Source organism: Protopterus annectens, chromosome 2.part1 (assembly GCF_019279795.1).
Source record: "Protopterus annectens isolate FY-2018-M chromosome 2.part1, PAN1.0, whole genome shotgun sequence".
In the NCBI taxonomy this organism is placed as follows: Eukaryota; Metazoa; Chordata; order Ceratodontiformes; family Protopteridae; genus Protopterus; species Protopterus annectens.
The window spans coordinates 563048292-563061624 of NC_056729.1; the positions used below are offsets into that span (position 1 = coordinate 563048292).

At 40.7% G+C, this 13333-nt stretch overlaps 1 protein-coding gene across 1 annotated transcript in view; it reads right to left on the minus strand.

The window, feature by feature from the left end:
• IMMT (inner membrane mitochondrial protein) overlaps window positions 1-13333 on the minus strand; it is a 1103717-nt gene that overhangs the window by 764465 nt on the left and 325919 nt on the right. The window contains exon 6 of the mRNA XM_044062331.1: window positions 9891-10016. Coding sequence (XP_043918266.1) covers window positions 9891-10016 — 126 coding nt within the window. The remainder of the gene's footprint in view (window positions 1-9890; window positions 10017-13333) is intronic.

Below are 13333 nucleotides of genomic sequence, written 5' to 3' on the forward strand. Positions count from 1 at the left end.
ATATCTGGGAAGAGTACTTGTCGGGCAAGGGGTTTCATTCTCCAGACTACTCCTACACCTAAAGGATTTCTTTCTCCCACACCTGTGTCAGGTACTGTAACAGCCCCAAAGAGTACATCTTACCCCCATTCCATAGCGGCCAGCAAAGCTGCACAAAAGGGAGACTGGGGAAGATGCAAGTGGTCTGCAGGCTGAGTAGTAGCCCTGACAGAATTACTAATCATACACTAGACCTGGGCATTGTATGGCCCCCAGGCCACATCCAGCCCTTTGGCTGTCCCTAACCAGCCCGCAGACTGTCTTGGAATTATCTGAACCCCACTGCATCTGTACATGTGCATCTCGGAATTATCTAAACCAACCGTTGTGTCTGTACATGCATCTTTCCTACCACATGGAATTTCACGTTCGCTGCTTCACATAGTCTAATTCTGAAGGGAGTGGGGAATTTAGCTGCACTGAATCCATGTGTGTGTGTGTGTGTGTGTGTGTGTGTGTGTGTGTGTGTGTGTGTAATGCCCCCCCCCCTTCGAGATAACTGGTGGGTAGTGTTATTGCTCAGGCTCAAACCCTGTACCTTAGGTACAAGAAGCAGGACCTGAATTCTCTACCCCTACCACCACTGAGAAACAATCTAGCAAAAGTTTGCTTACCTTTAGTAGGGTACCTGATGCATTACTAATTCATTTGGGTGGCAACTACCTGTGTTATATATCAAAACAGATTCTTTTCAGTAAAATCTTGGCTGATTTAGCCATTTTATGTCAAAAGTTCACAATGAAACGTACAGGGTGGTCCTTCCATCATACCAAACCAGCATCTAGCAACTTTCTAAGATTATGCACAAGCAATATTTAAAATGTGTCCCTGGTTTTGAGCCTTTGCCCCCCCCCCCCCCCCCCAATAAAATTTGCCTTTTTCCAGACTTCCTATACTACAAAGTTGACAGATATGGTTGTGTGTCAAGTGCATTCTACAAGGAGCTGACAGCTTCAGGGGAAGAGAAGCTTAGTGCTGCTTATGCAAAGTCTGTTTTCAATGTGCAACTGTTGTTTAGCAAATGATAATCACTATTGTGCTAAGTATTTAACAGCATTATTAGCAGCACAACAGGTAGTATACTTGCTTTTGATGCAGAAGGCTGTGGGTTCTACTCCCACTGTATGTAGCTTGATTGCTGATATCGTACTGTGTTGTAGTTTAAAGGGGGTAGATGCTGCAGTCTTCAGTTACAGATCTCTTTAATGTGGGATTAATTCAGGTGACTTACTTCTGTAGATATTGTGCATTGACTGATACTGTGACTGCAATGAGTTTGAGTAGACTTTTACTGACTAAATGTTCTGAATTGGGCAGTTTTTTTCATTCTTGGTTCATACACTTTGTTTCATTGCTTAAAACATGCTCTAATCAGTGCTGTATTATACAGGGAATATAATCAGGAAGGTGTATTCATGTATGCATGGTCTAAAAATGCGCAAGGGGCCTATGACTGAAAAACAGTCCAAAGGTAAACTTTATCCACAACTGGCCAGATGCATTTTCTTTGAATGAGAGTTTCAATGCTGTTTCAATGACAGGGAGTTTCAAGGGCAGAGAAGTTTTAATGCCAAGTCTGTTTTCACTGTAAGACTTACTGCTTTGTTTAGCAAATGTCTATCAGTGTTTGTGCTATAAAATTTAAAACAAGTTTTAAATTCAATCCAAACACAGTAGGTTCACAGACTACTACAGTACTAGGGTAACCGCCGTTTTGGGCCATTTTAAGCCTAGCCATATACGGTACTGTTTTATACTTACAGTAAATGTTTTATTTTTCTTGTTTAATGTTAATCAAAAAAAACAATTTTTGGAAGGTTTTTTTTCATCCGGTTCAATTATATGTTTGATTATCCAGTTTGATAAATATTTTACTACAGTAACATAATTTACCGTTTTGTACTTACAGTAAATTTGTTTTAAGTTTCTTGTTTAATGTTCATCAACAGCATTTTCAGAAGTTTTTCTACCTGGTTCAATTGTATGTTTGATTATCTGAAGTGTTTGATTATCTCAACTATCTTCAGTCCCAATTAGTTTGGATAATTGACTGCTAGGACTATTTTATTTTAACAGAAAAGCAAAATATATCGGCAGAATGAAGAAATAAGGAACAGAAAGAGAGGGCTGGAGAGGGGAATAAATAGGCGGGGTTATGGGAGGTGCGAGGGGTGCATCATTGGTCTGGTTTCACAGCTGCTACAAGTTAGGTCAGAGGAAAGGGAAGGTTAGTTGCTATGCTTACCATTGTTGAAACTTCCAATGCTCTATCTTGGGGCAGTAACGTACCCGGACAGGTGAAGAATTACTACGGTACAGTTTTTAAAAGTGACATATTAGTGAGTTACACAGAATGATTTGATTATCCTCATCACAATTCTCTAAAAAGGCTTCTGAGTGGGCAGAGAAAGACTTCACGTGTTTTAGTACAGCATGCACATTATGATTTAGTCCAGGGACTTATTCCAAAAGAACTTTTTGTGTATTTTATTGGTACATTAAGTTATTTATTATAATTATTTACAGAGCTGCACACTTTGCTTGGACAAGAGTGGATTAAAAGTAAGTGTGGAATATTTTAGCAGCTGTTAGCCCTCAGAAAATGTCAGCTCACATGAAAAAGGAAAGATTAATAAAGAATGTAGAGCTTTTAACAAGATATAGACTTCTATTTATTTACCAAAGGTAAAGTCGTGTGCTTAGTTTGTGGAGAACAGATTGCTGTGTTTAAGGATTACAATTTGAATCACCACTATGGGACTAAACATGCAGAGAAATATAACAACTTGACTGATGCAGAGTGGGAGCGAGCATCTGAAGCTTTGCTGCCTGAGCTGGAAAAGCAACAAGGACTTTTTACCAAAGTTTTATACATCCATGGATGGAGCAGTCAAGACCAGCTTTGTGATATCACACAAAACTGCAAAAAGAAGCCAGTCTGTGAAAGTGAATTCATCACCGTGTTTAGTGGATGCTGTAGCGTTAATATCCCATGAGAAAAATAGAAGATTTGAGAATGTGTCCCCCCCCCCTTCCAGGTGAACCGTAACAAGAAGGATCGAAGACAGCGCAGGAAATCTGGAGCTTCCGCTGCAAAACAAAGCAGACAATTTTGACTTTTTCTCCTCGACTCTGGACAAGAGCTGTGATGTCCGTGACACAGCCCAGTTACCCATAGGATCATAGGAGGTTACTATACTAAAGGACCTGGGGCCCTTACAAGCCTAGCCAAGAGTTTATCCCCAAAAAGAAACCTCAGTCAGCACCTGTCACCCCTGTTAATGAAGGACACAAATGGAACTCTTGGGGCAAATTTGTAGTTTTTCAGCCACTCATCAAGGTTGCGCTTGAAGAGGGTCAGAGAGGTACTCTGACGTGTATGGAAAGTCTATTCCAGAGATGGGGCGATCTCTGTCTCGCCAGCAGGTTTTGTTGCTATCACACATTAGATTCAGGCCTTTCGAGTGGGTAATGCAGGAGGAGTTAGACTTATGGATATGGAGCATCTCTAGTAGGGCAGGGTCCGAGATCGCCTTGTAGGCAAAACACAGATCACCTCTAACCAATCTGTACAATACAGAGTACAGTGATAGCCTGCCCGCAAAGGACAGGTATTGGAGGCCATGGATTCTTTTTGTGAGGTATTTCTATGGCCTTTCCAGTTGGAGCACATGTTTGGAGAGGTACATACCAAACAGGGATTTATACTCAATTATTGGTCTAATGAAGGAGTACAGAGAGGTAATAACCTCCTTTTTCCCTGGATGCAATCCCTTTACTTATGAGATAAACCAAGTACAAGGCTTTTCTGCCCACTGCCGCTACATGATGGTCAAATGTGAGATAGTTATCAACCTGAGTACCCAGGTCTCTCACCACAGATAGTGTTGTTTAGGGGGGTGCCGTTGATGTGGTAATCAGTAGGGGCTGTGTTTTTGCTGAATATATGATACATTTTTCTGCATTTAGCTTGAGGCCATGACTTTGGCACCAGTCATTGGTTGCTGCGAGACCCTCTTGCAGTATGTTAACATCATTTGGGGAGTCAGTGATAGCACCCAACTTACAGTCATCCACATGCCTTTTGTCTTTGCCTGGATCTTTTAAGAGTAGATACCAAACAGTAGGTATCCCAGGACAAATGCCTGGGGAACTCCATTAGTGACAGATCTGTTGCCAGAGGTGGAGGCATCTATTTTGACTTTGAGGGTCCTGTTGGTGAGCCAGTTCGCCACCCACCTGATGAGATAGGGATTTACGCCAAGTTGTGTCAGCTTTGCGATGATGCCCGAGTGAGGGGTTCTATCAAAGCTCTTGACCAAGTCAAGGTAAGCTGTATGCACGGTCTTTCCCTCTTCCAGGGCGTTGGTGACTGTCTCAAACAAGTCAACCAGGTTCAACAGGCAAGCTCTGCCCTTGATGAATCTGAACTGGGTGGGTTCAAGTGCTTGGAGATTGCCTATGTCCTTGTTTATGAGATCCATAATACGCTCCATGGCTTTACAGATCAGAGTTGTCAAGCTAATGGGGCAATAGTTTTCAGGGTCAGTAGTGGCACCAACTTTGTGCAAGGGGATGACAATGGCAGTTCTCCACTCTGCTGGAATGAAGCCTATACTTTGGCTGTGGTTGAATAGGGTGTTCAACGGCGAAGCCAGGTTTTGCTGGAGATGGTGCAGAATACAGCCTGGGATACTATCAGGTTTCATCGAAGATGCATTCTTTGCCTTGGATAGGGCCTATAACACAATCTATGGAAATGTGAGGTGTGGGACAAATATCGGGCTGTTGAAAGGGCCTTGGGGGGGGGGGGGGACAAAGTCTGCACTGAACCTGCCAGCAGGTTGGCTAAGTCAACAGGTTTAGTGTAAGTGATGATGTTAAGTACAAATTCAGAACAAACCTAGGCTTTGCCATGGAGGTTCCTGATGCAAGTGAAGGCAGCTTTGTGGTTTCCCTTTGTTTCAGAGGCTAGTTTTGATTCATAATTGGTTTTGGAGGTTTTCACTAGTGATCTAATTTGTTTGTTGAGGCTAAGGAGGAGTTTTTCCAGTTAGGAATTTTTTCCTTTTTACCCTTGGACAACAGTTTCTTCCTTTTGTTGTAAAGCGTGTTGATAGAAGATGCCACCAAATCTTTGTATGTGAGATAACAAAAGACAGATTATGGAGGACCTGGCAACAATGGGGTCAATGAAAGGGGCACTGACAGGGAGCAATTTGTTCACAGAGTTAAATGCATGCTTGGACTGAAATGGGACAAACTGGCAGGGGTTAACAACTGATGGTTGTCCAAATCTAACAGGAAAAAGTGTCAGACTTTTGAAGCGGATGCATGATACTGACTGAAATGATTCCAGAACAGAAACTGGTATTTTTGCATTGTATTACACATCAGGAGGTGTTGTGCAAGTCTGTGCTAAAAATCAACTATGTTATTGATGTTGTAACTAAAATAGTTGACTTAATCAGGGCAAAAGCATTGTATCACAGACAGTTTATTGCACTTTTGGAGGAGCATGAAAATGAATGACATAGGCTACCACACAGCTGTCAGATTGTTCAGCTTGGTCAAAGTGCTTAAGAGTATGGAACCCAAGAGCAGAGATTCGAGAGTTTTGTGAGAGGAAAGGCAAGGACACCCCACAACTCTCAGATGTTGACTGGTTGGCAGATAATATTGCATTTGCTGTTGATGTGACTGCACTAATGAACTAAATACCAAACGGCAAGGCAAGGGCCTCTCTGCACATGAAATGTACAGCCTGGTGAAGGCTTTCATGAGAAAATTGCAGTTTCTTTCAAGCCATTTGGACAGCAACATTCTCACCCACATCAGAGCACTGAAAGAGGCCACACCATCAGGTGATCACCTTCGCAGTTACTCATCCATGTTAGGAGCACTGCATGGTGAGTTTACAATGCAATTTTAAAGACTTCAAAACAGCTGAGAGTGAAATGCACATGATTTATTTTCCCTTCACTTGCACTGTGGATAATGCACCCAAGTAATGTTCAGGTCAAACTCACTGACCTACAGTGTAATACACTACTGGCAGAGCACTTTAAGTCAGTATCACTGCTGGATTTAGGGACATAGGCCCAAAATAGGGACAATTTTTAAATATTGCTCTTTACAAACTTAGAAAGTTGACAGAACAACAAGTTTTAAATTAGCATGAATTTTCTGAATGGTATGAAGTCTGAAATTCAGATGTTTGTCATTATTTTTTTTAACTTCAGTCTTAAATGATTTGCTACTAATTTGCCAGAAAACCACAACTTTATGGAAAACATGCCAAAATTATGAGGGAAAAATCTGGGCATTCTGCAAAAAATCCATACAGTTGAGAGGTATGCTCAGACATTCAATTCGACTTCAGTGCACTTGTTCAAGCCTAAGACAGACTAGATTTCTCTCATTGACTAAAAAAAAACAGCAAATGAAGTAATTAGGCTACAAACAATTGCAATAGCAGACATTACTTTTTGTATAAAGTTAATTTAATGCTGCTCTTTGAAACAGTGCAAAAACATGCACATTTTCAAAATGCTTCCTGTGACTGCTGATTACATTAATTAAATAGTGATGTACTGTTGGTGTGTTTACTATGCCTGTTTCACATTTTTATAGCCTAATCTTAACATCGACCAGTAGCAGCTAATCAGAACCATACAAATTTACTGCTTTTTATAAACAAATAAAATTAATGTGGAGCAGAATTGAGTTCAGCCTATTGGTCCAGCCTTCTAACACAGTCCCAGTTTCTTGTGTGACCCCTTGGGAAAATTAATTGCACACCCCAGCAATAGACTAGAGTATATATTTTTGTATTGTTTTCTATCTCTCTTTTTAGGTGCAACTGGATTTGACTTCACAGGGTGGGGGGGGGGGGGGGGGCTTCCAGAGCTAGGATCCATCAACTCAAAGGAGAGAACACCAGCCAAGTAATAAACTGACAAGTACTAGATAATGTATCACAATAAAAGTTAAAGTTTCAAGTGACGAAGTATGTTCCCACATAGCTACATTCTGCCACACTGTGCTACTATCACAAAAACGTTTGAAAAGTTTTCAGAATTCCTTTGCAACTGACAGAGGTTAAAGAATTTCCAGTGCAAAAAGTCCAAACACCTATGTAATCAATGTCCACAAAAATAAACAGTGTTAAAAAAATTAGCTCCGGACACTATCCACTTTAAACTGCCATAAAACATTTAATAAAAATTTAAACTATATTTTCTTACAATCTCCTCAGTATATTCAAACCCATTTACGGTAAAATCATGATCCAATATACAACACAGAGAAGAGTCATGAATATAGTAAATGAGGAAACGCTGAAAAATCCAAGTTCTGCAATAGGTTCCTCTCAGAAGAAGAAAATAGAGTAACAGTGAAGACGAGACATTAGTTTGAACAGCGCACACACACAGCGACACAGCACCCCTGACAGAAGTACTGAAAGTTTCCTCAGAAACAGTAAAAACAAGTATTTGTCAAAGGCATATCCAAATAAACACTGCTAGAAGCACAAATTCCCACAGGAATTACTGTAAACACTGACAGAAAAAATATTTTCAAAAAAAATACAGAATAATAAAACTAATAATAAAATGAGAGGAAGGGGTCCCCAAATACAGCTCATCTGAACAGTATGTAGGAGAAATCTGCATAGGCTTCTGTGAACAGTCAGAGAGATTTCTTCTTTGGATGGCAGAAAAAGACTGAGAATTTGCTTCCTGCACCACAGGAAGAGAGAGATGGAGGGGAGAGCAAGTCTTTGAAAGCTGAGCAGTATTGCGTTACTTTGGAAGATACCCCAAAATGTCATGTAGGCAGTGGAAATTATGACATCTGTCTTGGTAGGCCCATGGGCACACAACAGTATGGAGATTGACAGTAAACACAAGTGGCAAATGTATGCCACAAAATGAGTTAATTGGTCAGATTAATGGTGCTTTAGTGACTTACGACATTACGGCTGGATATATGCCAGAAATGTGCATGATTAATGAACAGAATGTTTCTGTATTCCCTGGTGGTTACACCAGGTGAAAAAGTCAACATTCTGATCGAGGCAAAAGGATACTATAAACTAGCTAAGTGTATGAAGCAAATGAAACTTGAATGCACAAAAGTTATGGTATTTATGAAGTGGAAGTTGTGTATTAATCAAGATGTTACTGACAGAGTTCATCTGCAAAGTGGTAATGGAAAAAAATGAAAAATGTGGACGTTGGTTGATACAATACTTGACAAATGGGCAAAGAGACAAGGAAATGTTATGTACAAAGGGAAAAAACTGATTAAGGGGTGGTGGAGTTTACAGCACTGCAATAGAGTAATACAACAGTCATGGATGACTTTTTGCTGATTTTAACAGTGGAAACATCAACCAAAAAAAAAGATAAGAAAAGGCTATGGAAGTTGCTGAGCATGGACATACACTGGTAATTAAACAAGATTGAGTGCTGAGGTGGCTTCAATGGTATTTCAATATTCAATGCAGATTAAGTGTTCAGAAGCATATCCTGGGAAATGTAGGGATTAATGTAGCCATAGTGAAAAATAACGCCACATACAGGCAAAATGAATGTTGCCATAATCAAGACTCAAGGAAAATCTACTTAGCATTGGATGATATGTCTTATTACAGAACTGTACTTAATTGTAAATACACTTTGTTTTTAAAGACAGCGATGACATTTGCTAAAGGAATTCATTACCAAATGCTTTGATCAGGCTTGCACCTGCACCTTAATAGTTTTACTTTCTTGAATTAGTGTAAACAACTGGTTAGTGTTAGTCACCTCCCCCCCCCCCCCCCCCACACACACACAAATACTGCATCATCAGCAGTGGACCAAACTCTCAATAAAAAACTGCATCATAAATCTTTTTGAGGCAGATCCATCTTTGGGATTTCACCCCAACTTTGTTGTAAATTCTACTGTACCAGTCATCAGAAGATAAATGTATAAAAAGGGACTTGCAGCCCCATTCGTTAATTCAACATGGATTTACTCTGCTCATATGAGAGAACAAGTTTTTGAGATAGCCTGTTTGTACGTTGCCCACCCAATTAAAAACGAAAGCGCAGTGGGAAAGGTAAAGCTCTCATCTTGGGTATAAACTGCAATAGATACTGTACAGTCACTGCATCCCTGAATACACTATGGTAACTGCAAAATGCAGAAACAATGCTCCAATGCATTGCACTGCAAATGACTATTGTTCCCAAACATCAAAACTGTTTTTACTACAATACTATAGTCCCAGCTCAACTTAGTCAAATACTCAAAGCCAGGCAGTACTGTCTCATCTTAAATAGTATGCAATCAAGTGGTCTCCAGTGTGCTTCTCTTCCAAGGAATGCTATCTTAAAAGTAATCTCCAAGTGTTCAGTGCCAGTTTGAGATGGATGGAGAGGAATCTATACTAACAGGAAGTCAGAAGTGCAGCAAGGTGAGCGTGCTCAGGGAGAAGCTCCCGCTAACATTTTCTAATACTGTACCCATGCACTTCCAACTACCACTACGTTCATATCAAAGAGCTCTCAACCACCATGAACTAACCCTCCCCCCTCAAATGAAAGAGACATGTGACACACTGAAACCTTTCCACATTGACAGGTCTACCAGCTATCGGAGATGATCACCAAACTCTGGCTTCTACTGTTCCAATCAGAGTAAAAAAACTCTCCATTAGTAGGTAGTCACATACTTTTCAAACTCCACTCCCTGGCCTTTTCAAAGGTATGCATCACATATCAATTTTGCACTAATCACCCACAGACTGCTTATAACAATAATTTCCATTACTGTGAGGCAAGAATAAAGAGAACATACCTGTAATCTTCTCCTGTTCTTCTTTATCTTGCTTTGCTAATCGAGCTTCAACCTCCTCAGGTGGCCTTTCTTTTACAGCAGGTAAGGCTTCATGAGAGCATTCTTCACATGGTTCACTGGAAGGGCCTGACATCAAAAAGGAATGAACAAAATTAACAAGTTAAATCTGTGAGGTGAATGTTTAGAATACAGTTATTTTTAAACACAACATTCAATAATTTTTCCTTCACTGCTACATCAGTGACCGTCAAGGTTTCATGACTATGGCCCAGATTACCAGGTCCAATGAGTGACCACTATAGAAGACTGCCTGTGACAGATGGCAGTGAGTGGCAGACACTGGGGGAAAGGATATTAGTAGAATTCCATCTCAAGAACTTCATCTGTGAGGAGGTGAGGTACTAAAGCTCCTGCAACCTGAAGCCCAAGAAGTGCCATTCCACAATGCATTCTAACCAGAGATCATGAGTGTGCAGAAGCAGAAACTCACAAGCTGACTCAGTATACTGGGAATGGCACCATATGTTCTGGTTGGGGGGGGGGGGCAACTATCTACAAAAAGTTATTCCATTTCCCAGCTCCTGACAGCCTTTTCCCACTGTCCAAAGGCACCACAGTTGTGGTATGTGTATAGATCCCTCTGGTCCAGCTTGAAAAGTGCCCCTGGCTTTTTCACTATCACTTTTTTTGATACAAGGCAAAATGGGAATGCTGAACCCAAGACTGGAATGCAGACATCCGTTTCTGAGGTACCATTTTTCCTCAGATCGAGCCTAATACTAGAAGCACCACCAGCATGCAATAAGCTGTATAAATCAGGACTGTGAGGAATTTCCTTGCTTTGACAGAATCCCATTCTAACATGGTTTGGAGGAAATATGACTGAAAATGACCCTGTCTTCAGGCATAAAGGCATTCTACTTTTCAGTCCAGCAAGGCCCTTAGGAATTTTCCTTGCAAGGTTAGTGGAGACGTTGTAAGGCTGTGGAAGATACTTAGGTGCTTCAAACATGCCAGAATAAACTAAGGATTTCTGATTCTCTTGTATTGAGCCTGCTTATATCAAGCAGTCATCCAGGTAAGGGTAGATGTGTACACTCCTTTTGTCCTGGAAAAGGTAGTTAACTGAAGCCAAGCATTTTGTAGGATACAGTAGACATGCCAAAAGGCAAGAAGGTGAACCGGTACTGGGATCTACATGCTTCAAAACCTTACCAACCTTCTGAGAGTCTTACTGGAACACAGAGGTAGGCATCTGTTAGGTCCAAGGTGACAGGCCATGAAGGCTTGACAGAGAAGAAAAGGCAGAAGGCTTTGTAGGGTAAACATTTTGAACTTTAGGACTATTAAATATGTTTCACCTTGAACTGTCCAGAATGAGTCTCCAGGTACTTTCCTTTCTGGGCACTAGAAAAAAATCCCAGGTAAAACCTTCTGCCCACCCTCTCTTACTGACCCATTTTTATGTCACCCTGTCCTAGAAAGGCCAATAACAAGTGTGGGGCTAAATGAGTTTGTTCACTTGAAACGAGAGGGATGACTACAAATTTTGGTCTGATCAAGAAATGCAGTTTGTAACCAAGTTCCAGATTACACAAGATGTACAGGTCCTGAGTTATCTTCTGCCAATCCTCTACAAACACACACAGATGGCCCCTCATCTGAAAGGAGGGGCACTGTGGTTTATGAACAGGGAGGTTTGGGATGGATTTCCTGGACAGGGGGACGAAGCAGCCAGAGTCATAGCCACTTTCACTGAGAGTCACAGCCTTGATGCTACTCAGGCTTGTCCTTATGCTTTATTTGCCACTCGTCCCTTTTCTTGGCTTACTATTTTTTTTTTTTTGAAATTTGCCTTTCTACTGCCTGAAAAAGAGAGGCTAAGATTTTAAAGAGTGATTTCCTACTAAAGTTTGAAGCTTGGGAATAAAAAAAAAAATGCTGGACAAACTGCATGGTCTTTCCTTTTTCTTCAAATCTCTTAAATATTTCATCAGCAGAGAGTCTGAAAAGGAGGTCCTTTTGTCCTTTGTTTGTACTTTTTCTTGAATGTGTGACTATTGGTATATATACGGGTATACACCCACACAGGTTTTAATATGAATTTAAATGTTTTATTTTGGTGCACTTGCATTTTAAATGTTTAATTAGAGTGACATCAACAACCCGTCACCCAATAGTTTTAAATATGGTGAGCTTGCGCTCTTTTCTTGCTGAAGAAGCTTCTGTTTGAACAGGAGCGAAAACGCTTGTTTATCTACTATTTTAAATAAATTGCGTTTCATTTTATTTGAACCTTGGCTCTGTCTGGGCACTTTGTTTGTTCTACAGTTTTGGCGTATTCTACAATTGTTTAGTATGGCTTCTGATGCTCCGTCGAGCCCGGGTTCACCTAACATCTTTTGCACTAATAGTGCGGTCAATTTTCCTGATCATGGAAATATACAAGCGCTGATGGTAGCGCTTTCACAACGCTTGGATACTATGAATTCTCGCTTGGATTACATCGAGAGAATCAGTACTAGTCAAAGGGGCACTAACGGACTAAACTTAATTGACTACAATCGTTCTCTATCTGGAAACAGCAACATGGATATTCCAGCTGGCCAAGCACCTCGCACTTTGCAATCTAGCTTGAGTGCTTTACCTGAGGCAGGGTCTTCAGGTTTAACCGAACCGGTCAACAATGGTTCGGCTTTGCACTCAGTCAATGCTGATAACACCAATAACAAGAATGCTGGTGGTAACCCTGTATCTCGCACTAACACCGGCTTGCTTTCCGGTATTCAAGATGGAACTGGTGAGGCCGATGCGCTTATTGGGACGCCCTCCATGGCCGAATGGGCTAAAAATTCTTCTGCATTTTTGTTTGGCAGTTCTACAGGATCGGGCTTACCGGCGACGGACTCTTCCAGTCAAGGTAATATATTTGACAACATTTCAACTAACTTGAAAGTACTGGATAGCACATTATTGAAAATTAAAAAACTTCAACTGGACGTTTCTTGCTTCCAGCAGTGCTTGAAGGAAGGGGTTATACCTAAAGGGCTCCGCAGCTCATTTACCCCTACAGGTTTATTCTCCGACTCTGCATTTCTTTCTGAATTGGTGACATTATTTAACAAACAAGGGGCTGAACTACTGGAACTAATGATCAGGAATTACACTAAACACATTTCTGTTTTACTTGAGGAGGCTTCCAAGCTTGATTACAGCATCAAAGCTGACATTAATTTTCATAGATACAAGTATGACTATAACCGATCATTTACTAGCATTGATTCTATGCTAGTTAAACTGAAGGCTAACAAAGTTAAGAAATTGGAGAGAGACAGACAGGCATATCAGAATAATTCTGCTTACCCAAATGTGTTTAAAAAGTATAATAGATTGGGCACTCATGATGAGACTGAATTACCTGCCTTGGATAACTCTAATGGAGA